The sequence below is a fragment of the Erythrolamprus reginae genome, chromosome 12 (assembly GCF_031021105.1).
Source record: "Erythrolamprus reginae isolate rEryReg1 chromosome 12, rEryReg1.hap1, whole genome shotgun sequence".
NCBI classification, from domain to species: Eukaryota; Metazoa; Chordata; class Lepidosauria; order Squamata; family Dipsadidae; genus Erythrolamprus; species Erythrolamprus reginae.
Genome location: NC_091961.1, coordinates 1,959,305 through 1,981,609, shown reverse-complemented (window position 1 = coordinate 1,981,609; position 22,305 = coordinate 1,959,305). Strand labels below are relative to the sequence as shown.

Sequence of the window (22,305 nt, the reverse complement as noted above, 5' to 3'; positions counted from 1 at the left end):
GCGGGGTCCTCCCGTCTCCAAGGCGCCCTTGAGTGGGTCACAAGGCGGAGCTTCCAAGGCTCGATTCGAAGGAAAGTCAAAGCACGCCGGGCGCGAGGTCGCGGAGGGGAGGAGAAAAAGGAAGACGGGCGTCTTGTTCCTCCAATCGGAAGGCGGGAGTGCCTAAGCGCCGGCCAATAGGCGCGTGGCTCGGGGCGCGGCCTAGCCAGCGGAGCCCGCTTTCTGAGGGCTTCTCCTCAAGCGAGGAGGGGAAAGCCAGGAGAAGGCGCCGCACCGGGCCTCCCCGTCTTCGCCCCCCTCAAACCCTCCGCTTGGGCCGCGCCACCAGCTGGAGGGTTCGCGAGGAGAGGCTTCGTCAGGTGAGACTCCCCCCCTCAAGGGCCCCTCCTCTAAAAGGCCCCTGGGAATTGTAGTCCGGGGGGCCTGAGGGGTCCCCCCGGGGCGGGGGGCGGGAGGGGGCCCTTTGACGCAGGAATGCCTGGGAAAGGGCGCCAAGGCGGGGAGGGGGCGTGGGAGGAGGGAGATTTTGAGGGAGGGCCGCGGGGGCTTCCTCAGGGCCTGCAAGGGGTGTCGTGGCTGCAGCCTCGCTTCGGGTCTGTGAGGTGCAAAAGAGGATGAGAACAACGGGGCCCCCAGGAAAAGGGCCAGAAATTGGCTGTGTGTATGGGTGAGTGGGTCTTTCTTTGGTGTCTTTAGACGGGGGGGGGTGTCGTGCAAAGGGAATCAAGGGACCGTATCCTGACTGAATAGGAAGGTTAGCATAAGAGGCTACGTTTATCTATATTATCTATCTATCTATCTCATCCATCTATCATCTATGTCTGTCTGTCCGTCCATCCATCTATTTATATCCTTCCTGTCTATCTCATCCACCCATCCATCTATCTATCATCTATCTATCTTGTATCTATCTTGTATCTATCTTATATCTATCTTATATCTATCTATCTATCTATCTATCTATCTATCTATCTATCTATCTATCTATCTATCTATCTATCTCCTTCCTATCCATCCATCTATCTATCATCTATATCTGTCTATCTATTATTTATCATTTATCTTTCATCTATATCATCTATCATCTCTCTACCTATCTATCTAGTCAGTCAGAACATGCACAAGAGAGCATATAAATGTATAAATGTAAGCATAAGGAAAATAAGTGCACATAAATGAGGACAATAGTAGGACAGGGACGGTAAGCAGGCTGGTGCGCTTATGAACGCCCCTTACCAGACCTCTTAGAAATGGGGTGAGATCGACTGTAGACAGTCTCAGGTTAAAATTTTTGGGGTTTGGGGAAGAAATCAGAGTCAGGTAGTGTATTCCAGGCATTGATCACCCTGTTGCTGAAGTCGTATTTTCTGCAGCCGAGTTTGGAGTGGTTCACATTGGTTCACAATCTATTGTGTGCATGTGTTGTTGTGGTTGACGTTCAAGTATTCATATTCATTGACATGTAGAACATTGTGGCAGATGATTTTACGAACTACATTTAGGTCAGATCGAAGGCGACAAAATTCTAATCTAGGTTATCTAAACCTAGTTTAAGCCAAGTTTATGGTGGGTTCAGCATGAAAACCCAGCAAGAGGTTTAGACTGGATTTGGAATTATTGTCCCCCTCTTGAGTCCTTCCCAAGGACCTGGAGTAGACAGATGTGATTAAATAATATTGTCACATCATATAAGGCATTTGTAAGTAAAGGTGCCTTTTGCAATTGACTGATGGTCTTCCAGTGGTGCCCCAGATGTTTTGGACCTGCACCCAAGGTGCCCATATTTTGCTTTGTTTTGCCACAGTTCTTCTACTTGCCGATCTTTTTTTAATTAGAATAGAATAGAATAGAATTTTTATTGGCCAAGTGTGATTGGACACACAAGGAATTTGTCTTGGTGCATATGCTCTCAGCGTACATAAAATAAAATATACATTTGTCAAGAATCATGTGGTACAACAATGATTGTCATAGGGGTCAAATAAGCCATGAAGAAGCAATATTAATAAAAATCTTAGGATATAAGCAACAAGTTACAGTCATACAGTCAACATGGGAGGAAATGGGTGATAGGAATGATGAGAAAAACTAGTAGAATAGAAGTGCAGATTTAGTAGAAAGTCTGATAGTGTTGAGGGAATTATTATATTTTTAATTGTGCCATTTTAATATAAAAAGTCACAATGGCAAACATGTTTAATATCCCTGCCTTCTATTCTTCCCACAAAGACAATGAAGTGTGAGGTGGGCTGGTAAGAGTGGGATTGGCCCTATAAAGTCACCCAGATGAATTCTATGCCTAAGGAAGGCATAAACCTCTCCGTCTCCGATTTCTAATCCAGCACTTTCACCGCTAAACCAAACTGATTCTAGATATTCTGAGAAAACCACAATGCAGGAACAGATAAGCAATGGATGCTGCATTATTCCCCAATGATGCATAGCAGATATTTAATGCATCTTAGTATCTTTTGCTAAACCATCAGTCGGATGAGTTTTCAGGAGAGTGGGAAATTGTTCTAGATTGCACACTGCATTAAATTAACTTAAAGTCATCTGGCTGAATGTTATCTATATATTTCTGTGAGCAAATACTTTTCAGCTTTCAGAGGGATGTATTTTGGCACAAATCTATAATTTGCTATCTTCTGATGAAAGCAGTTGGGCACATGCGAAAACGTTTTTTCTACAAACTGCTAGGGATAGTGCAAGTTAATTTGTGGACATTGTGAATAGCCGTGCTGTTGAAAGTCATGGAGTAATAGAAGCTGCACCATTTTGTAACTCTCTTTATCTTCCAAGAGCTTAGTAGAAATCGTTCCAACCTGAAATTTGTCCTGTGAGACTTTTAAACATGCCCTTCACAACTCTACTCTACAGGTCTGGGTGGTGTTTTTTTTTTAAACAGAGATTGCAAAAAATTGGTACAAAATTTTTATTAGGATTTTCTTCTCTATGGAGTCATAAGATAAGTAACAGGGTGAGGCAGTGTTTCTCAACTACATCAAAATTTAAGACGTGTGGACTTCAAGTCAAGTTGAAGTCCCTGTATCTTAAAGTTGCCAAGGTTGAGAAACTCATTCAGAACTGTTTTAATTCTGTAATCTCCTACCTGTAGGCTGTGGAAGGATTAGGAGAGTTAATTCATTATATTTATGAACCCCTCCCCCCCCCTAGGAAAAATTGAATGTGGCAGTAAGGAATAATTGATTTGGAAACAACGGGGGTGGGGTAGGTTTGGCCAGATTATTGAAGTGATATTGTATTGGCGTATTATGGCAGCAGATATGAAAAAGAGGTGTAATTTTGTTACTGACAAAAAGCAGATATCTGAGCTTTTTGTTGTTAGTGGTGAAGTCGTGTCCGACCCATGCCATGGACAACGTTCCTCCAGGCCTTCCTGTCTTCTACCATCCCCAGGAGTCCATTAAGATGACACCTACGGTACTTCCTCAGTGACTCCATCCAGCCCCCTCATTCTCTGTCCTCTCAATCATTCCCAGCATTGCATTATATTTGTATACTATCTTCCTGACTTATAGTCTTAAGGCTCTTCACTACAGTACCTGGTCCTTTTATAATATTTACTTTAAAGCTCAAGGAATCAGGGTACAATAAAGTTGATGAGCTAGCATTAGGTTACTTCTGTCATTTGTAAAGTTAAAAGATGAGTCCCATTACTTAATATTTACTTTATTGTGCAACCATTAAACCATTTTTTCTTTCTCTTGTTTTTTAATTATATTTTTCTGATTCTGGTTCTTTTAAATTGAATAGAGTATTAGACTTTCACATTTGAAGAGTTGCTATTTTTTTTTTATCAAGGGAACAAAACATTGGAGTTTAATTACACGTTGTGCCTTACACCTCAGCAAACCCTTGATCCAGCACCAGGCTTGTGAGGTCTTCCTCCTCCTTTTCACAATCTCACTCCTGACTATAAATTGATTGTGGGTAGTAGAGCTGGGAGGTTGATGGGAACATGTTCTACATACAGCAGGAGCACAGCTCACCCTCCGGGCTATTTCTCTGTTACTTGATCCTGTTGAGAGAGTCTTTGGGCGAGAGTTTTACTTGGCAGCTGCTGCAGAAATCTCTTACTGCAAAAGAAGACCCTTGCAGCTTTCCCCTTTCCGTTGAAGTACTGTACAGAGCTATGCTATAGGCATTCCTGCCTTGGGGATCATTTTTAGGCTGCTACCAAGCAAGCTGATCCTGTTGCTAATACCAATTACTGAATCTGCTTTTTGAGGCCTGTAATAGGATGCTGGGAAGCACACTTCTTACTTTTGACTTTTGCTTCTCCAAGAGAGAGAAAATTTCCATGCTGGAAATGTTGACTGGTGAGTCCAGGGATTTTGCTTGTGAAGAAAATGTGATCTGGTCGACTTCCCCTCCTCTGTCCTTGTGAATGATTTCACTGCGTTTGGGGGAAAAAAAATCTCTCTTTCGATACCCTCGTTTCTGTTTGAAGGCTAGACGTAAGTTTAAATTCCATAAAAGCTTTGCTTTCTAGTTGCAGCCCCCCCATTCTTCATCTGTGTATTTTTATAGGGATTTCATGCAGTTGTTTCATGCTATGCATTGCACCTTTAATGCTACGTTTGTTTCTGATCTGTCATAAGAAGCTCAGATATTTGTAAACCACCATTTATAGTAGGATGTATGAATCCAGGCATTTTATCTCTGCACTTGAGAAACACAGGATTTTAATTCCATTCCATTTTATACTTTGACTTTTGGAGGGTGGGGGCAATTCTAATCTTTGGGGGGAGTTGGTTCCAGAGGGCTGGGGCCGCCACAGAGAAGGCTCTTCCCCTGGGCCCCGCCAAACGACATTGTTTAGTTGACGGGACCCGGAGAAGATTGGGGTAGGGGGCACCAAATTCAGGCAATATATGGCCTATTAACCTTTCTTAACATAAACCAGTTCACTGATACATCCGTCAGTCTTTTCATGTATTTAGTTCTATGGAAAAAAGATAAAATAAATCATTTTAGAATAAATAAATAAAACTGAAGCAATAGCAACATTAAACAAAATAACAAATAATAAAGCAACGGCATAGCAGAATAATCCTTTAATACTGCTTTCTGTTAGGCATATTTATTAAACCAGCATGATAGATGCATTTTTATTTTAAAAAAAAAACAGGCTGGCCAAAACAAAGGTGTTTTATAATGAGTTTTTGCCAGTTATATGTGGTCTATTACAGGGGTAGGCAAAGTTGACTCTTCTATGACATGTGGGACTTCAACTCCCAGAATTCCTAGAGCTACCTGATTGGCTCAGGAATTCTGGGAGCTGAAGTCCACAAGTCATAGAAGAGCCAACTTTGCCTACCCCTGGTCTATTACATTGCTGACATGTGTTGTTGAAGTAGCTACTCTTAAGTTCCTCCTTGACACCCAAAATGAAGCTCCCTTCAATTGTGCTCCTCTCTAGTCAAGAGAGGACATCTTTAAATGTGGAGATATCAAACATTGTGACTGATGTTGTGTTGTGATTGTGGGTCTCCCCCCCCCCTCCTTTTATTGTTTTCTTTTTGCCCAGGGCATTGACTGGTCCGTGAGGCGTGGCAGGAATGTTCCACCCACTTCAATGGAGGCCGCCCTCTAGCTTTTATTCCCTTTATACGAACTCCTCCCGCTTCGTCAGCTATGAAGGGAGACCACGGACCGCCTGGTGGAATGAGGACTTCCTGAAGGGCAAGTTCCAGTGGCTGCTAACGTGGCTTCGGAAAGGCTCCGAGCAAGACCCGGGGCAGAAGAGCCTCCTCTCCCTGCTGGCCAATCAGTGCAGCTATGTGACCAGCCAGAGAATCCGGCGCGCTCAGCAAATCGCCCAGCTGTACAGTGACATTTACTCGGAGAGGGCGCGCAAGAGCCTCTTCTCTTCCTTGTGGCGCCGTTTCCAGGGCCATCATGCCAACGCCTGCAAGCTGATGGCAGCCCTCACCGGAGTGTTTCTGTGGGAAGAGGAGAGGATCAAGGAAGAAGAGCTGAAGAGGTAGGCCTTCTTCGCCCCTCTCTCTTTCTTTTCTTCTAAGTTTTATTTTAATTTTTTTAAACTTGAACACATCACCTTCCATTAAACAGTGTGTCACCTGGGGACAAACGTCTCTGTGCTATTTACTGTCAAAATTGTCAGTATTCATTATGTTGATAATAATTCTCTAATCCAGTGTTTCCCAACCTTGGCAACTTGGAAACATTTGGACTTCAACTCCCAGAATTCCCCAGCCAGCGAATGCTGGCTGGGGAATTCTGGGAGTTGAAGTCCAGATATCTTCAAGTTGCCTAGGTTGAGAAACACTGCTTGGATCTTACATTAATAATAGCATTATAACTCTCTTCATTTCCCCCTCTTTTAGCATATCGTCTACTGAAAATATATTATGTATAATAATTCATTCATTCATTCATTTATTGGATTTGTATGCCGCCCCTCTCCGCAGACTCGGGGCGGCTAACAACAGTAATAAAACAGTATATGACAATAATCCAATACTAAAAACAGTTAAAAACCCATTATTATAAAAACCCAATCATACATACAGGCATACCGTGCATAAAATTGTAAAGGCCTAGGGGGAAAGTGTATCTCAATTCCCCCACGCCTGGTGGCAGAGGTGGGTTTTAAGCAGCTTACGAAAGGCAAGGAGGGTGGGGGCAATTCTAATCTCTGGGGGGAGTTGGTTCCAGAGGGCCGGGGCCGCCACAGAGAAGGCTCTTCCCCTGGGCCCCGCCAAGCGACATTGTTTGGTTGACGGGACCCGGAGAAGACCCACTCTGTGGGACCTAACTGGTCGCATTGTTTATATCTCTTACTGTATAGTCTTTATTTCACTGATCTCCATTTATTTCTCACTTCTATTTTTGTTCTCCTACCATCCCTAAAATAGCTCTCATGTCATGTAATATCCAGTTTGTCCCTTCTCCTTTATAGCAAGGATTAACCTGTTCTCCCCTCTCTTCTAAGGCTCGAGAGGGTGGGGATTGCAGGTGGACGTGGCTCCTGCGCGGGTAATGACCCACCGTGACCCAATTTCCTTTCAATTCCTCAGTGGCCCCGGCAGGATAATCACTTGGAGGGGAGAGATTTTCTGTTGGCTCTCGTGCCTTGACCCTGGTTTCTCTCTGGTGCCCTAGCTGACCCTTGCTGTACAGCAGGGCTCTCCGACCCTGGCAGCTTGAAGACTTGCAACTCCCAGAATTCCCCAGCCAGCATATTGACAAGATCGAATCCACTACTTATTTCAGTGAATATTATCGCTTCTCACCTTGCCAAAGAACTGAGGGGAGGGGAAGATGGATTGAGGAGGGTCCAGATTTCAAGCGTGAGAGCCAAGCCCCCTGCCCTCCCCCTCACTTCTGTTGGCCAAGACACAGACTCACAATTCACAATTGGGCATTGTGACTTGCCCAGTGGGAGGAGAAGAAGCTGACTTTTGGACTGCGGAGGGTCCATTGTAACTGTGAATGGTTGCTAAGCAACCACCCATTAAACAAGGACTACCTATATAACTGATGTTTCACCACACTGCTGATTTATATAGAAACATAGAAGACTGACGGCAGAAAAAGACCTCATGGTCCATCTAGTCTGCCTTTATACTATTTCCTGTATTTTATCTTAGGATGGATATGTGTTTATCCCAGGCAGGTTTAAATTCAGTTACTGTGGATTTATCTACCACGTCTGTTGGAAGTTTGTTCCAAGCATCTACTACTCTTTCAGTAAAATATTATTTTCTCACGTTGCCTTTGATCTTTCCCCCAACTAACTTCAGATTGTGTTCCTTTGTTCTTGTGTTCACTTTCCTATTAGAAACACTATTCCTATTAAAAATATATATCTTTTATTTCACGTTCCTTGGCTTTTAAAATACAAGCTTTCACAGGCAATCTTGAGAATATTTTTAAAAAGCAGGAGAGGCAGGAATAAACAAAAATACCCAGGTGGCTTTTCCCAAACTAGCATCCTGCAATTTCCCTAATTCCTAGTTAATATAATAATAGAACAATGGGCATTGTGGGAGTTTTATCTAACAGTGGAAGAAAGGAGGACTTGTAATCTCCAGTTAAAGCATTCATTACCGTGCGTATTCAAATATTTAGAAGGACATCAGGAGCTATTTTGTTCACCGCATACCTGTTTTGAAGGATTCTGTAGATTCTGCCGTGAATTGTGGGGCAGCTGCTGCCACTGTTGTGTTGTGTGATAATTTCCAGATTAGCTTTCCACTGGCCACTGATGAAAACTGGAGTGCTAAACACCGTGCAGAAGTGCCAGACTCCCAAACGTTAGCAGACCACATACCTGCAGGATTTAAAAGCTCAGGAGGAGCAGCGTGTGCCACCCAGCGAGCGAAAGCTGCAGGAATCTACTCTGCTCCAACTGGGGCCAGTCCTGGGGAATGTGTGAGGTCGTTGTTAAATAGCTGGCTGCCAACAATGGCTCCCAGTGTTCCTCTGGCCCCCTCTCCAACCCCGAAGAGCTTGGGACCAAAGATCCTGAAAGGCCTCATTTTCCCCTTAATGCTGCCGGGAGAAATATCCTCCGGTGCTTGGAGCCTTTGCCAATTGAATATTGAACTTGATGTTTGCTCAGCTTTGAAATTAACTTCTTGGGAGGCTTGCTCGGCCCTCAGTTCCTTTTTTTTTTTAAAGTAATTTTTATTGAATTGTTTTAAAAAACATAGCCCAAAACATATATACATTTACACATTTGCAATATACAAAGAAAGGAAAAAATACAGACCAAACCAAACAAATAACAATAACAACAAAACAAAAAAGATACAAAAATATTCAATGAACAATTACAACAATAACAACAGTAAACAAATAACAAAAAATATCTCATTAGTATCCTCATGTGAGGAGGAAAAATACAATCCTTTCTAATATCAAATTATTTTCTGGTGAAAAGAACAATCGATATTCACTATTTATTCCTTTTGGTTATCAATGTCTTACTTAGCCGCCTTCTGTACACTCTACTTATTGTCCTTCATTCTCTAGTACCCCAGTATGATCCTTAATTCCTTTTAAAATAGGAAATAATTAAATAGTATGTTTTTACCCATAAACGCTGTAATCATTTTAATCGCTACCTAGAACGGAACTTTTAAAGCAGTGAAAGAAAATTGAGCCACTTGCCTAATCTGTTATCATACTGAACCTTGAGGGTTCAGTACTAAACCTTAAAATGTGACTGTGCTCCTCAACCAATAGCGCTGTCTGTCATTTGTCCTTTTTGTGGCTCTTCCAGTAATGGGACTTAATCCACTGAAAAAGAGTCCAAGCACCTATTTGAAAACTGATCTTGGTCGGTGAGCCACTCCCACCCAGTCACATGACCTTTGAGCCACCCCTGGCCACATGATTGTCAAGCCACTCCCACCTGGTCACACGGCTGGCAAGCCACTCCTACCCGGTCACATGAGAATCAAGCCACACCTACAAAATAAGCCACGGCCACAGCATGGAAGTAAAAATTTTGGTAGCCCATCACTGCACCAACCTTTCCGGCTTTGTGGACCAATGGAGGGAGGAGAGGGGATGGTTGTGGGTGAGCGAGTGTGTGAGTGTGTGAGTGTGTGTGAGTGAGTGAGTTTTGCACGAAAATGCTTGCCAGCCACTCACACGACCCAGTTCCAAAAATGTTGGGGACACCAGGGCTAGAAGATGTGAAGAGGAAGATACCACAGAAATTCTTACAATATAGATTTATTAAATCTTCTAACAAATACAAATGCAAGGTGGCTGCTGAGAATTACCCTGTTTCCTAGAAAATAAGACTGGGTCTTATATTAATTTTTGCTTCAAAATACACACAAGGGCTTATTTCCAGGTCATGTTTTGTTTTGGGGAAAATACGGTACTAAACTCATCCACCTGACTGATAATAAACCCACCTCTGCCGTCAGGCATGGGGGAACTGAGATATCTTCCCCAGGCCTATACTGTTTATGTATGGTATGTTGTGTGCATGCTTTTTTAAAAAAATTATGGGTTTTTAGCTTTCTAATTATTGAATTTGTATTATATATTGTTTTCTGTTGCTGTTGTGAGCCGCCCCAAGTCTGCGGAGAGGGGCGGCATACAAATTTAATAAATAAATAAATAAATAAATAAATAAATAAATAAATAAATAAATAAAATAAATCTTAATTGGGGCTTATTTTGGGGACAGGGTTTCTATTCTAAGCACCCCAAAAAAAATCATGCCAAGGCTTATTTTTTTGGACAGGGTCTTATTTTCAGGGAGTAACCATGAAACTCAACAATAAAACTTTTTAACTCCAGGAAAGGCAACTCTTCATATACTTAGGTGCTTCAGAAAGCTTAAGGGTGGAGTATGGATCAATGTATTACAAATCTGTTCTGAACCAATATAGTAGGTGAGGTCTCGCAACACAACCTTTTCTCTGTTTGCCTATTGCTGAGCTCAGGACTGAGTCTTGCACAAAAGTTGGACGCTTTGCGTAATCCGGGCTGCTCTTGCCCAAAGCCCCTGCCTGTAATCCCCTAGGGCCTCGGGTGGGATTTTGTGAAGGCCTCTGTGGAGGTGAACCTTGAACTCGGATGAAAACGGGCTTGGCGTGATCTTCTCTGAGAGACATTGGCTAAGTCCCTGACTGCCTGGGATGCTTTTTATAAACGTTGGGAGTGAGGGACAGGTGGTTCTTGATATATGGCTACAATTGAGGCCAAAACCTCTACTGCTAAGCAAGATTGTTTGTCAAGATTCCAGGTAGCATCCAAGTTAAATCAGAGTCCAAGTTAAAGTGCTCCTCAAAGTTCCAGTTTATTGCCAGAGCCATCCTGGAAGTTCACATCCCTTGTCCCCCCACCCACAAACCTGTCACGTTGCCCACTCTGGTTGTGCCAGCGTGGCCAGTCCTCCTTCCACTTCCGCCCAGGTGGGTGGGCATAGGATGGCCTTGATTGTAAAAATATGTTCCAAGGTGCAAGAATAGGAGCTTTAATCCCTAACACCAGGGGAAATTGGTCTTTATAACGATTTATTATTTATTTATTAGATTTGTATGCCGCCCCTCTCCGTAGACTCGGGGCGGCTAACAACAATAATAAGACAATATAAACAAATCTAATATTTAAGTTTAAGTTAAATTAAAAAACCCTAATTTGAAAGACTTTCTGGCTGCATCTGTTCCTTCCTGAAAATCACCCTTCTCAAGTTCCCATCAACACCAGTGGAAAGAAGGATGCATCTAACGCAGTAGTTCTCAATTTGGGGTTTGGGACCTCTTTGGGGATCGAACTATTGTTTCACAGGGGCCGCCTAAGACCATCGTATGTCTGCATGTATGATTGGTTTCTCAAATCAGGGTTTTTTAATTTAACTTAAACGAAAAAGACCTCATGGTCCATCTAGTCTGCCCTTATACTATTTCCTGTATTTTATCTTACAATGGATATATGTTTATCCCAGGCATGTTTAAATTCAGTTACTGTGGATTTACCAACCATGTCTGCTGGAAGTTTGTTCCAGGGATCTACTACTCTTTCAGTAAAATAATATTTTCTCACGTTGCTTCTGATCTTTCCCCCAAGTAACTTCAGATTGTGTCCCCTTGTTCTTGTGTTCACTTTCCTATTAAAAACACTTCCGTCCTGGACCTTATTTAACCCTTTGACATATTTAAATGTTTCGATCATGTCCCCCCTTTTCCTTCTGTCCTCCAGACTATACAGATTGAGTTCATGAAGTCTTTCCTGATACCTTTTATGCTTAAGACCTTCCACCATTCTTGTAGCCCGTCTTTGGACCCGTTCAATTTTGTCAATATCTTTTTGTAGGTGATGTCTCCAGAACTGAACACATATTGTCTTATTGTTGATAGCCGTCCCGAGTCTACGGAGAGGGGCGGCATACAAATCTAATAAATAAATAATAAATCGTTAAAGACCAATTTCCCCTGGTGTTAGGAACTAAAGCTATTCTTGCACCTTGGAACATATTTTTACAATCCAAACAATCAGGCCTTGACAGTGGGGGGTCTCCCTCTGACCTTCCTGCCAATCAGCTTCAAGCTCTGTTGGAAGAATTGGCGGTAGACTTATGACTGGGAGCCACCACAACACGAGAAGCTGTGTTAAGGGGTCGTGGAATTAGAAAGGTTGAGAACCACTGATCTGATGGATGGAGGATAAACGCCCATATCAGAATGAATTATTTCCCTTCGACTGCAGTGCAAATTAAAATCCCTTGTGAATAGGCCTTGCGCAAGCTTAGTTGCAGAGAATGAAAGGCCTCTGTTTAGGACGAGTACCATTGACCTGGCGGCTTCCAGATTTATGTCATGGTTGTCTTGATAAAAGCAGCTCTTGGAAGATCAGCAGGCGATTTCACTTAATTTACCTATGGCCCTTATTTAACCTCTTTAGTTAGGTGTGCATGCGACATATTTCAAACATGACCTTCCAGTGTATGTCTATCAGTAGCTTAACTCACAGCTAACCAGGAAACGTCTGGAGTCACAAATCCAATAATAGAATAACAGAGTTGGAAGGGAGCTGAGAGGTCTTCTAGTCCAACCCCCCACTCAAGCCAGAGACCATGTACCATTTCAGACAAGTGATTGTCCGGTCTCTTTTTAAACAACTCCAGTAATGGAGCAGCCAACAACTCCTGTGGGCAAACCATTTAATTGACTGATTTTTCCAATTGTCAGAAATATTCTCCTTATTTCTAAGTTTCTTCTCCTTCATAAGTTTCCATCCATTGCTTCTCGACCTGGGTTCAGGTGCTTAGGTTGACCCCCTCCTCTTTGTGCAGCCCGCTAGCTATACCTACCTACCTATCATCTCTATCATCTACCTACCTACCTATCTATCTATGTAATCTATCTATGTAATCTATCTATCTATCTATCTATCTATCTATCTATCTATCTATCTATCTATCTATCTATCTATCTATCTATCTATTTAATCTGTCTGTCTGTCTGTCTGTCTATCTATCTATCTATCTATCTATCTATCTATCTATCTATCTATCTATCTATCTATCTCATCTCATCTCTGTCTGTCTGTCTAGCTTATCTATCTAACAGACATGATTCAATGTTGCTCTCCCAAGGTCTGTGCAAGATATGAAACACATGCAAGAAATCTCGAGGTACTTCCCGACCACCGTGGAAGAAAACGAAGAGCAGGAGTTGGAGCCAAGCACCTGCCAAAATGTCTCGTGTGACCCCGAAGATCCGAGTTGGGAAATGGTGGTTAACAAGAAGCACTTCAAACTATGGAGGCGTCCGGTTGGCGGAGGTCATATGTACCAGTATCGAGGTAGGCGCCTCCCCCATCCCGTCCGCCTGTCATATTCACTCTTGTCTTAGCACACAGATCACACGCCGGTCTGGCCAGGTGGGGCTGGACCACTTGCTCATCCCGTCCAGCTCTGTGATAAAACATACACCGTCCGTCCCAGGAGAACAGATGGTGCTTATTTTGCCACCGCCGACACAGGCCTCCACTCTGGAGTCAGATGTTGCTTAATTCACTCTGGACAGCGAGATAACCGGGGTGGTGCAGCAGGTAGAGTGCAGTACTGCAGGTCACTGAAGCTGACTGTAGATCTGTAGGTCAGCGGTTCAAATCTCACCACGGCTCAGGGTTGACTCAGCCTTCCATCCTTCCGAGGTGGGTAAAATGAGGACCCGGATTGTGGGGGCAATAGGCTGGCTCTGTGAAAAAAAACAGTGCTATTGCTAATATGTTGTAAGCCGCCCTGAGTCTAAGGAGAAGGGCGGCATAAAAATCGAATAAATAAATAAATAGGCAGTGCTGCACTCTAACCACTGCACCACCGAGGCTCTTATAGCTCTTACTTGTTTCTAGCCGGCTCAAGGTCAATGGTTTTTGCAGACCAGATGCGAAGGCTCCACCTGAAGATGTGCCCACATGACATCTGGGGGGCATCAGGATTGGATGGCCAGCCCAGGTCTTTGGGGAGAGAGATTTGGGATGACTTTCTATATGTATTTTAGACGCCTTTTGCCTCAGACCTTCCTTTCAACTTGTTGCTGTCAGTTCTTATTCAGTCAAAATACTCTTCTCTGTTAACATGGAGTTGGGGGATCTTCCTTTCCTGGATTCATCTGACCGTTTCCTATATGTGTTTTAAATTAAAACGATCTTTAAAAACTGGAGACTGGGACGTCCCAAGTGAGGCACGTCCAGGTGCTTTGAAGGCCACAGACACCGTGCTGCTCCTCTATGATTTGTAATCTAACCCAGTGTTTCCCACCCTTGGCAACTTGAAGGTATTTGGACTTTGACTCCCAGAATTCCCCAGCCAGCAAATGTAATCTAATGGGTTAGATTACAAATATCTTCAAGTTGCAAAGGTTGGAGACCCCTGCTCTAAAAGGATGCAAATTGCCAGCTGTCTACAAGGACTATCAATCCTTCCATGGCCTTCTGTGGAGAAATCTGGAGAATTCTGTGCAATAATCCTGTTTCCCCAGAGTTTAATTTTGCAAGATTGAATTCTCCCAGCTCCCTAAACCAGTGTTTCCCAACCTTGGCAACTTGAAGATATCTGGACTTCCAACTCCCAGAATTCCCAGCCAGTGAATTCTGGGAGTCGAAGTCCAAATACCTTCAAGCTGCCAAGGTTGGGAAACACTGATCTAACCAAGTCCTGTGTGTTTTGCTTTAACGAGATTTGTCTTTCTATTGTAGTCTTTGGAACATACACAGACGTGACACCAAGGCAGTTTTTCAATGTGCAGGTGAGTCCTCCCACATCCCTCCCTCTTTCTCATTGACCTGTCCTGTTCTTATTGTGTGTGGGGGGGGGGGGCAGAAGCATGGCAAAATAATTCAAAACAGGGCAAATACAGCAAGGAAAAACAGTGTAAGATATTCGGCTAGTAGGTTTCTCCCATGCTGGTTGTTGAAATGGATAATGCATATTCAACACTGGCTGGGAATGGAAACAACCCAAGCTGAAACGTTTGACTCTATTCTGTGGGAAGCTGAACTACCTTGAAACATGGTTTCTGCAGCTTTACACGTCTTAAATGCTCACTTCCTTTCACTAACCGTGGAATTATGGGTGTGGGCACGCACATGCCCCCCCCCCCTTTTAGCACGCGAACCAAAGAAGGTTCACCATCAGTGGCTTAGGGCATCTGCCTGAGGATTTGTGGCTGCTTCTCTTCTAGCTGGATACAGAATATCGGAAGAAATGGGACTCGCTAGTGATCAAACTGGAAGTGATTGAGAGGGACCGGGACACGGGCTCAGAGGTGGTGCACTGGGTCACTCAGTTTCCGGTAAGGCCTCCTTCCTTTGCCCAGGGCTGCTTGCCAAGTCTGTCTGTCTGTCTGTCTTCCTTCCTTCCTTCCTTCCTTTCTCTCTCTCTCTCTTTCTTTCTTCCCTCCCTTCCCCTTCCTTCCTTCCTTCCTTCCTCTCTCTCTCTCTTTCTTTCTTCCCTCCCTTCCCCTTCCTTCCTTCCTTCCTTCCTTCCTTCCTTCCTTCCTTCCTTCCTTCCTTCCTTTCTCTTCTATGCTGCCCAATCCCGAAGGACTCAGGGCAACTTACAAACAATATAAAAAAGTACAATCAATAATAAAAAGAAGTCGTGTACAAATTAAAACAATAACCCCAGTTAAAACCCACAATCCAGCAATCCAGTCAAAACATGCTTATCATTCAATACGACTTGGCCATGAAAGATGTACAATTCATAGCCCCCAGGTCTTCGTAGCCTTTTGGAAGGCCAATAGGGTGGGAGCAGTACAGACATCGGGTGGGGGGGAGGGAGTTGATTCCATAGAGTCGGGGTGGCCGCAGAGAAGACCCTCCCCCACGGCCCCGCCAACCTGCATTGCATAGTCGACAGGACCCAGAGGAGGCCGATTCTGTGCGATCTTATTGGTCTCTGGGAGGTATGCAGCAGGGGACGTAAATAGTCTGGCCCTGAGCCTTGTAGGGCTTTATAGGTAATAACCAACACCTTGAATTGTGTCCGGAGACTGATAGGAAGCTAGTGCAGCTCGCGGCGCATAGGAGCATAGCATAGGAGCATAGTCATCTAACCACTCTGCTCTCTTCTCCTTCCCCCACCCCATCCCTTTCCAGTACCCGATGTATTCACGGGATTACGTTTACGTTCGACGGTATGATGTGGACCAAGAGAACAATCTGATGGTGCTGGTATCACGGTGAGCGATCTACTGCCCAGAAGGCACCTCCATGGCAAATCCATCTGGCCAGTGGCCTGCTAAGATTTGGATTTCCAAATATTTGGGAAAGGTTCTTGGGGCAAATGCTGGAAGGGTGAAGGAGAAACTACAAGCCCCTTTGGCTTGGCCAACAGTCTTTCACATCTCTCTGTCAAAGTAATTTTCTTTACTCTCTACAAATGAAACAAACCAGATACTAAAAAGTTACGATATTATTATTATTATTATTATTATTATTATTATTATTATTATTATTATTAATTAAATTTGTATGCTGCCCCTCTCCGTAGACTCGGGGCGTTAGGTAGTTACCATGTTTTTCGGAGTATAAGATGCACCGGAGTATAAGAGACACCTTAGTTTTGGGGAAGAAAATAAGGAAAAATACCTGCCTACTGGATATTCATCTGGGTAGCGTCTTTAGTCTGGTCAACTTCAGCACATCGTTTTATCCCCTGGTTAAGGGCTTTTAAAAAAAACCTTATTCAGAGAGCGTAACAATGAAAGTGCTCGCAAGCCAGTAAGAGCTGAGAACATTATTAGCACCTGGAAAGAAACATTTGGAGCAAGTTAGGGCAATGCAAAAACTCCTGCAAAGACTTAGGGCTTGGAAAACATTCTTTGCAGAGAGAAGCAATGAAAGAGCCTGCAAGATGAGAGCTGAGAAGATTGTTAACAGCTGGAAAAAAGCTACATTCAGAGTATAAGACACACCCGAATTATCAGCTTCTTCTAGGGAGGAAAAATGTGCGTGTTGTACTCTGAAAAATACGGGACTTACCAAGCACATCTAAATTACATTAAACCCAAATCCCTTTGCAGTCCCCAAGGCAGGTCACCACTTGAGCATCTCTTAATGTTTGGAAATTCGAAAGATGAAAAAAATTGACACGCTCTTGTACTCTACCATAATTGCACAATGTTGGCAGCCCCAGAATTGAACTGGCGATGGTTGATTGGTTTAGTGAAGTCGTGTGGGCCCTTTTCTCTTATTTTGGCCAGAGCGGTAGAACACCCAGGCGTCCCAGAAGACCCAGAATTTGTCCGTGTCCGAACCTATGAGTCACAAATGGTCATCCATCCTCACAGATCGTTTGATGAGGTGAATTCCTTTATTATTGGTATTGTTATTATTACTATTATTATTATTACTACTATTACTATTACTATTATTACTATTACTATTATTACTATTACTATTATTAATATAATTATTTAAATAGGGAATCTGAAATTTAGAAGAGGTTTTCTTTACAAGGAGCAGAAATATTTAAGCAGGGTGTCCTGCAAACCAGGGAAAATGGAATTTTCAGGGAAATCGGTGGTTCGGGAAATATCAGGGAATTCATGAAAAAAAATGGAATAAATCAGGAAAAAACCCCAAACTATTAAAATGTTTAAAAGTCAGTGAAAAATCTTGTAAAAAAAGAACGGATTGTGCTGCCTGGCAGAGTCAAGCAAAAATGAGCATAACTGTGGCCACAACTTGCATTTGCTGGCTGGGGAATTCTGGGAGTTGAAGTCCAGATACTGTACCTTCAAGTGGCCAAAGTTGGGAAACACTGTTGTAGCCCAACCTCTCCAGCATTCAGCTGCTTCTGGAAGGGAGTCCTCCCACCGATTTTGTTTTACATAGCAAAAGGGTTAAATTGGATATATTAACCGACCGTGCAGTTAGGTGTTGTGGACCTACTTGTTACGAGTAGCAGTAGTTAATCAGTATTGGTTTCTCGTTTCAGAATGGCTTTGACTACCTGCTCACATACAGCGACAACCCACAAACTGTGTTTCCTCGGTACTGTGTCAGCTGGATGGTTTCCAGTGGTGAGTGTTGGGGGGTTGTGGTTCTTCTTCAGCGTGGAGAACAGGCTGCCCGAGTGGTAGAATGACCCACCTCTGTGTATTTATCTTTATGTCATTAGCCTCCCTGAATCTCCGGAGAAGGGCAGCCTAGAAGTCTTAATAATAAAGAATAAATCAATAATCCCGAATGCTTAAGTGCTTTTGAAGGTGGACCGACCACGCGCAGGTGGCTGGGTTCCCCTTGACCCTCTGCTCACGCTTTCCTCTCCACCCCCCTGTCTGTGTCCCCCCAACACAGGCATGCCGGACTTCCTGGAGAAGCTGCACGCGGCGGCGCTGAAGGCCAAGAACATGGAGATTGTTTTGAAAGACTATATCGCGGCTTCCAAGTCCCGGGAGAGCGGGGGCGAGAACAGCAGCGGGGAAGGGAAGCCCAGCCTGCCCAGCCAAGAGCATAGCAACGAAGGAGGCTGCAGCCCCATCCAGATAGACTACGCTTAGAAAGGGAGAGAGGGGGCTCGGTTGGCCACGTCGCCAGCCCCCGCACCTCCCCACCGCTTGCTCCAGGGCTGTGAAAAAGGAAGGAAAAAAGCAGCCATGGAGAAGGATGCCTCTGGGACCTCCTCGATCGCCCCCTGCCCGCGTCTCTCCTCCTCCTCCTCCCCCTCCCCTGCCACGCCTCCTGCTCGAAACAAAGCCCCACCGTCAGCCCTGGGGAACCAGGCTCGGCCATCTTGAAAAACAGTTTTGTGCGTCGTGACCTTCTTTGCCCTTAACCCTGGGGTGGGTGGGGTGGGCTTGCTGGAGAATAACGCTCTGTTTGCAGGGGTGGGAGGGTTTCTCCTTCCTTCCTCCCCCTGCAAGGCTGAGCAGAGCCCCCAGGTCATTGCCTCTTGTGAGATGAGCTGCCCCAACTGTTTACAATCCCCATTGGTGGCTCCTACAATCTCGCGGAGGCTCCAGGGCTCCTCCTTCCACTCCGTGTCTCTCTCTCTCTCTTAATTTTCTGCTCTGCTTCCAGGGGGGCTGCCCAGCTGCCACAGTGCCTTCTTCTTCTTTTCCAGCTGAGGTACAAGTGAATGCCGCCACTTTGGCCGCCGGAAGTGGGCAGCGGGACCCACCAGGCCTTGAGGTCCAGGCTATCTCCTGGAAAGGCCTCGCTCTCTTGCAGCTCTAAATCTCTCCCCACCTCGGGGCTTATTTTCCTGGAGGGAGACGCGATTATTTTGTCAAATCTGGTGACGGCAACAAGCGCTGTCGCCACCTCTGAATTGGGGCGTAGCCTTTTAGAGCATCATGCGCTCGTCTTCGTATCAATTGGTCCGAGACGCCCCTTGGAGCTGGAGGGTCCTGCTTGGTGACAGGGCAGCTCGGCCGCTTCCTGGGTGGCCAGTGGAAGGAAGAGGAAGGGAGGGTGCAGTTTTTCTCCTTGGAGGATTCCTATGTATGCATAGAACCCCCAAACCCCTTTGCCTCTTTGGTGTCAGACAGAGGGGAAGGTGGGGTGAGAAACAGCCTATAACAGAGCTGCTTCATTGGGGGCAGGAGAGCGGTTAACCATGACGCCTGGTTATTTCCAAAAGCAGGAAGAGACTTCAACTCCCAGAATTCCTGAGCCAATCATGCTAGCTCAGGAGATCTGGGAGTTGAAGTCCTCCCGTCATGGAAGAGCCAGCTTTGCCTACCGCTGTCCAAGGGGGTTTGGAGCCCCTTTTTTCAACCCCGGCACCCCAGAGATAGGCTGAGAAGAGTTGGGGGTGGGAAGCAGAGCTGGGAAAACCTCCAGGCTGTGAGCCCTTCCTTCAAGTGGATGCTATTCCAGAAGCTCAGACGTGCTGATATCAGGGGCCTCCCATCACTTGGCAACTTTTAAGACAGGTGGACTTCAACTTCAAGAATTCCCCAGCCCCTGGGAGTCAAAGACCACAAGTCTTAGGAATTGCCACGTTTGGAGACCCTTCCAGCGGACTGAATGTCAGTCAAACTTCCCAAGGGTGCCTTATGATTGGCAGGAGGGCCACGTGGGCCACCCTGTGCTCCTTGTTCTCTAGCCACTGGGGTCACAAGTCTTGTGAAAAGCACGGAATGCTTCATATCCGTTTCCCAAGCCCAGGCAGGGTGGTTGGTGCGAGGGCTTCCCACAAGTGGCAGCTTCATGGTGCTGAGGCTGCAAGAGATTTTGTCCTCCAGTCGCCCCCAGCCCCTAAGGAGAGGTTAGACACAAATTGCAAACAGTGCAATCGCAAATAATACAGTGGTACCTCGACATACGAGTTTAATTCGTGCCAGGCCCGAGCTCATACGTCGATCAGCTCGCATCTCGAACGAATGCATTTAGACTTGGCTTTTCGCACCGAGATAACTGGAAACATGGAACTCTTGCGCCACCTAGTGGACGCTCGGCTCGTATCCCGAATCTGAGCTTGGGTGTCGAACAGAAATTTTGCTCGCGTCTCGGCTCGTAACTGGGAATACTCGCATGTGGAGCAGCTCGTACCTAGAGGTACTACTGTATTGCAAATATTTTTTGCAAATAATATTTGCAAATAATATTACAAATATATATATATATACACTGCTCAAAAAAGATAAAGGGAACACTCAACACACCCTAGATCCGAATGAATGACATGTCCTCATTGAAGACTTTGTTCTGTACAAAGTTGTGCACAACAGCCTGTGAAATGGATTGTCAATCAGCGTTGCTTCCTAAGGGGACAGTTTGATTTCACAGAAGTTTGATTTGTTTGGAGTTCTATTGTGTTGTGCTCTCTTTATTATTATTTTTGAGCAGTGTATATATTCCTCAGAATTTTTTTCCGTAGCAGAAGAGAGGGAAACGAGAGCCTCGCCTTCTCTTCTGCTTTTCTGCATTTTCTGCATGTGATCTTTAAAAAAAGAAAAACCTATGAGTGGTAGGAAATGGGAAGTAGAGGCCAGTGGGGTTTTTTTTTTCAACTTTGGGCAACTTTTAAAGGTTTGGGGACATCCATTCCCACCCTTCCCTAACCAGCACACCCGACTGAGGGATCCTGGGAGTCGAAAAATTGGTTGGGGGAAAAAAATATGGACGCGGGGATGGCAGGACTTTGGGAGTAGCGGTCAGGAAATACTGTTAACGTGCATGGGGGTTTGTTGGCGTCCAGGGACCGTCTTGATATAACGGCTGAGTGATTGGTGTTTTTATTTCGACTGATGTTTTTATCAGAACCGGACATCAATAAATGTAACTCCTTGGTGCTCTCATCTAACCAGGCTGCCTTCTGGGGGTGGGAGGGGGGCAGCGAATGAAAAATTTTCATTGCTAAAAAAAAAACCCCTTCGTGTTTTGAACAACTGGACAGAATTTGGCCTCCCTCGTTTTGTATCCAGAATGGAAAGTGATTTTTAGCCAGTGTGGGGCTGAGGGTAGGAACGGACTAAACTCACAGCAGCATTATTCACAGATTTAACAGTTGGAAGGGACCTTGGAGGCCATCTAGTCCCACCTGCCTTTGCCCAAGCAGGAGACCCTACACCAAGGGTCCCCAAACTTGGCAACTTTAAGACTTATGGACTTCAACTCCCAGAATTCTCCAGCCAGCTATTCTGGGAGTTGAAGTCCATAGGTCTTAAAGTTGCCAAGTTTGGGGACCCTTGCCCTACACCATTTCTGACAAATGACGGTCCAAGTCTTCTCGAAACCTTCCAGTGAGAAGCTTCTGAAAGCAAGCTTAGTTGTATGTCCAAATTAGGCCAGGACCTCCTGAGACAACATTGATACCTCCTTCCAATCCTGCGCATTTGCCATCTCCCCTCCCCATCCCCCAGTGATTTTGTTGCCTTGGTGGTGCACAGTGGTTAGAATGGTACTGCAGGCTATTTCTATTGACTGCCGGCTGCCTGCAGTTCAAATCTCACCACCGTCTCAGGGTTGGCTCGGCCTTCCTTCCGAGGTGGGTCAAATGAGGACCCTGATTGTTGGGGGCAAGAGGCTGACTGTAAACCGCTTAGAGAGGGCTGGGAAAGCACTTTGAAAGTGGTATATAAGTCTAAACTTGTCTTTGGATAATACAGAATCTTCAGGATCACCCTATAATCCTTTACAATTTTCCATGACTTCGGAATGGCTTTGCCTTCAGATGACCTGGAGGCTTTTAAAAAGAGATGGGACAGCCATTTGTCCGGAGTGGCATGGGTCTCCTGCTTAACCAGGGGGTTGGTCTAGATAAGACCCCCAAGGACCCTTCCAACTCCTGTCCACTAGAAGTCTTACATAAAACACCAAATTTCT

At 44.8% G+C, this 22,305-nt stretch overlaps 1 protein-coding gene across 1 annotated transcript; it reads left to right on the top strand.

Annotated features, from left to right (window-relative positions):
* Positions 1 to 102: 102 nt before the first annotated feature.
* Positions 103 to 21,283, top strand: STARD7 (StAR related lipid transfer domain containing 7). Its single transcript, XM_070765488.1, has 9 exons — positions 103 to 359; positions 5,555 to 6,010; positions 13,115 to 13,323; positions 14,722 to 14,771; positions 15,207 to 15,317; positions 16,126 to 16,208; positions 17,232 to 17,331; positions 17,969 to 18,053; positions 18,331 to 21,283. Exons 2-9 carry the CDS (start codon positions 5,586 to 5,588, stop codon positions 18,531 to 18,533), a joined length of 1,266 nt encoding a protein of 421 aa, XP_070621589.1. The 5' UTR covers positions 103 to 359; positions 5,555 to 5,585; the 3' UTR covers positions 18,534 to 21,283.
* Positions 21,284 to 22,305: the final 1,022 nt, after the last annotated feature.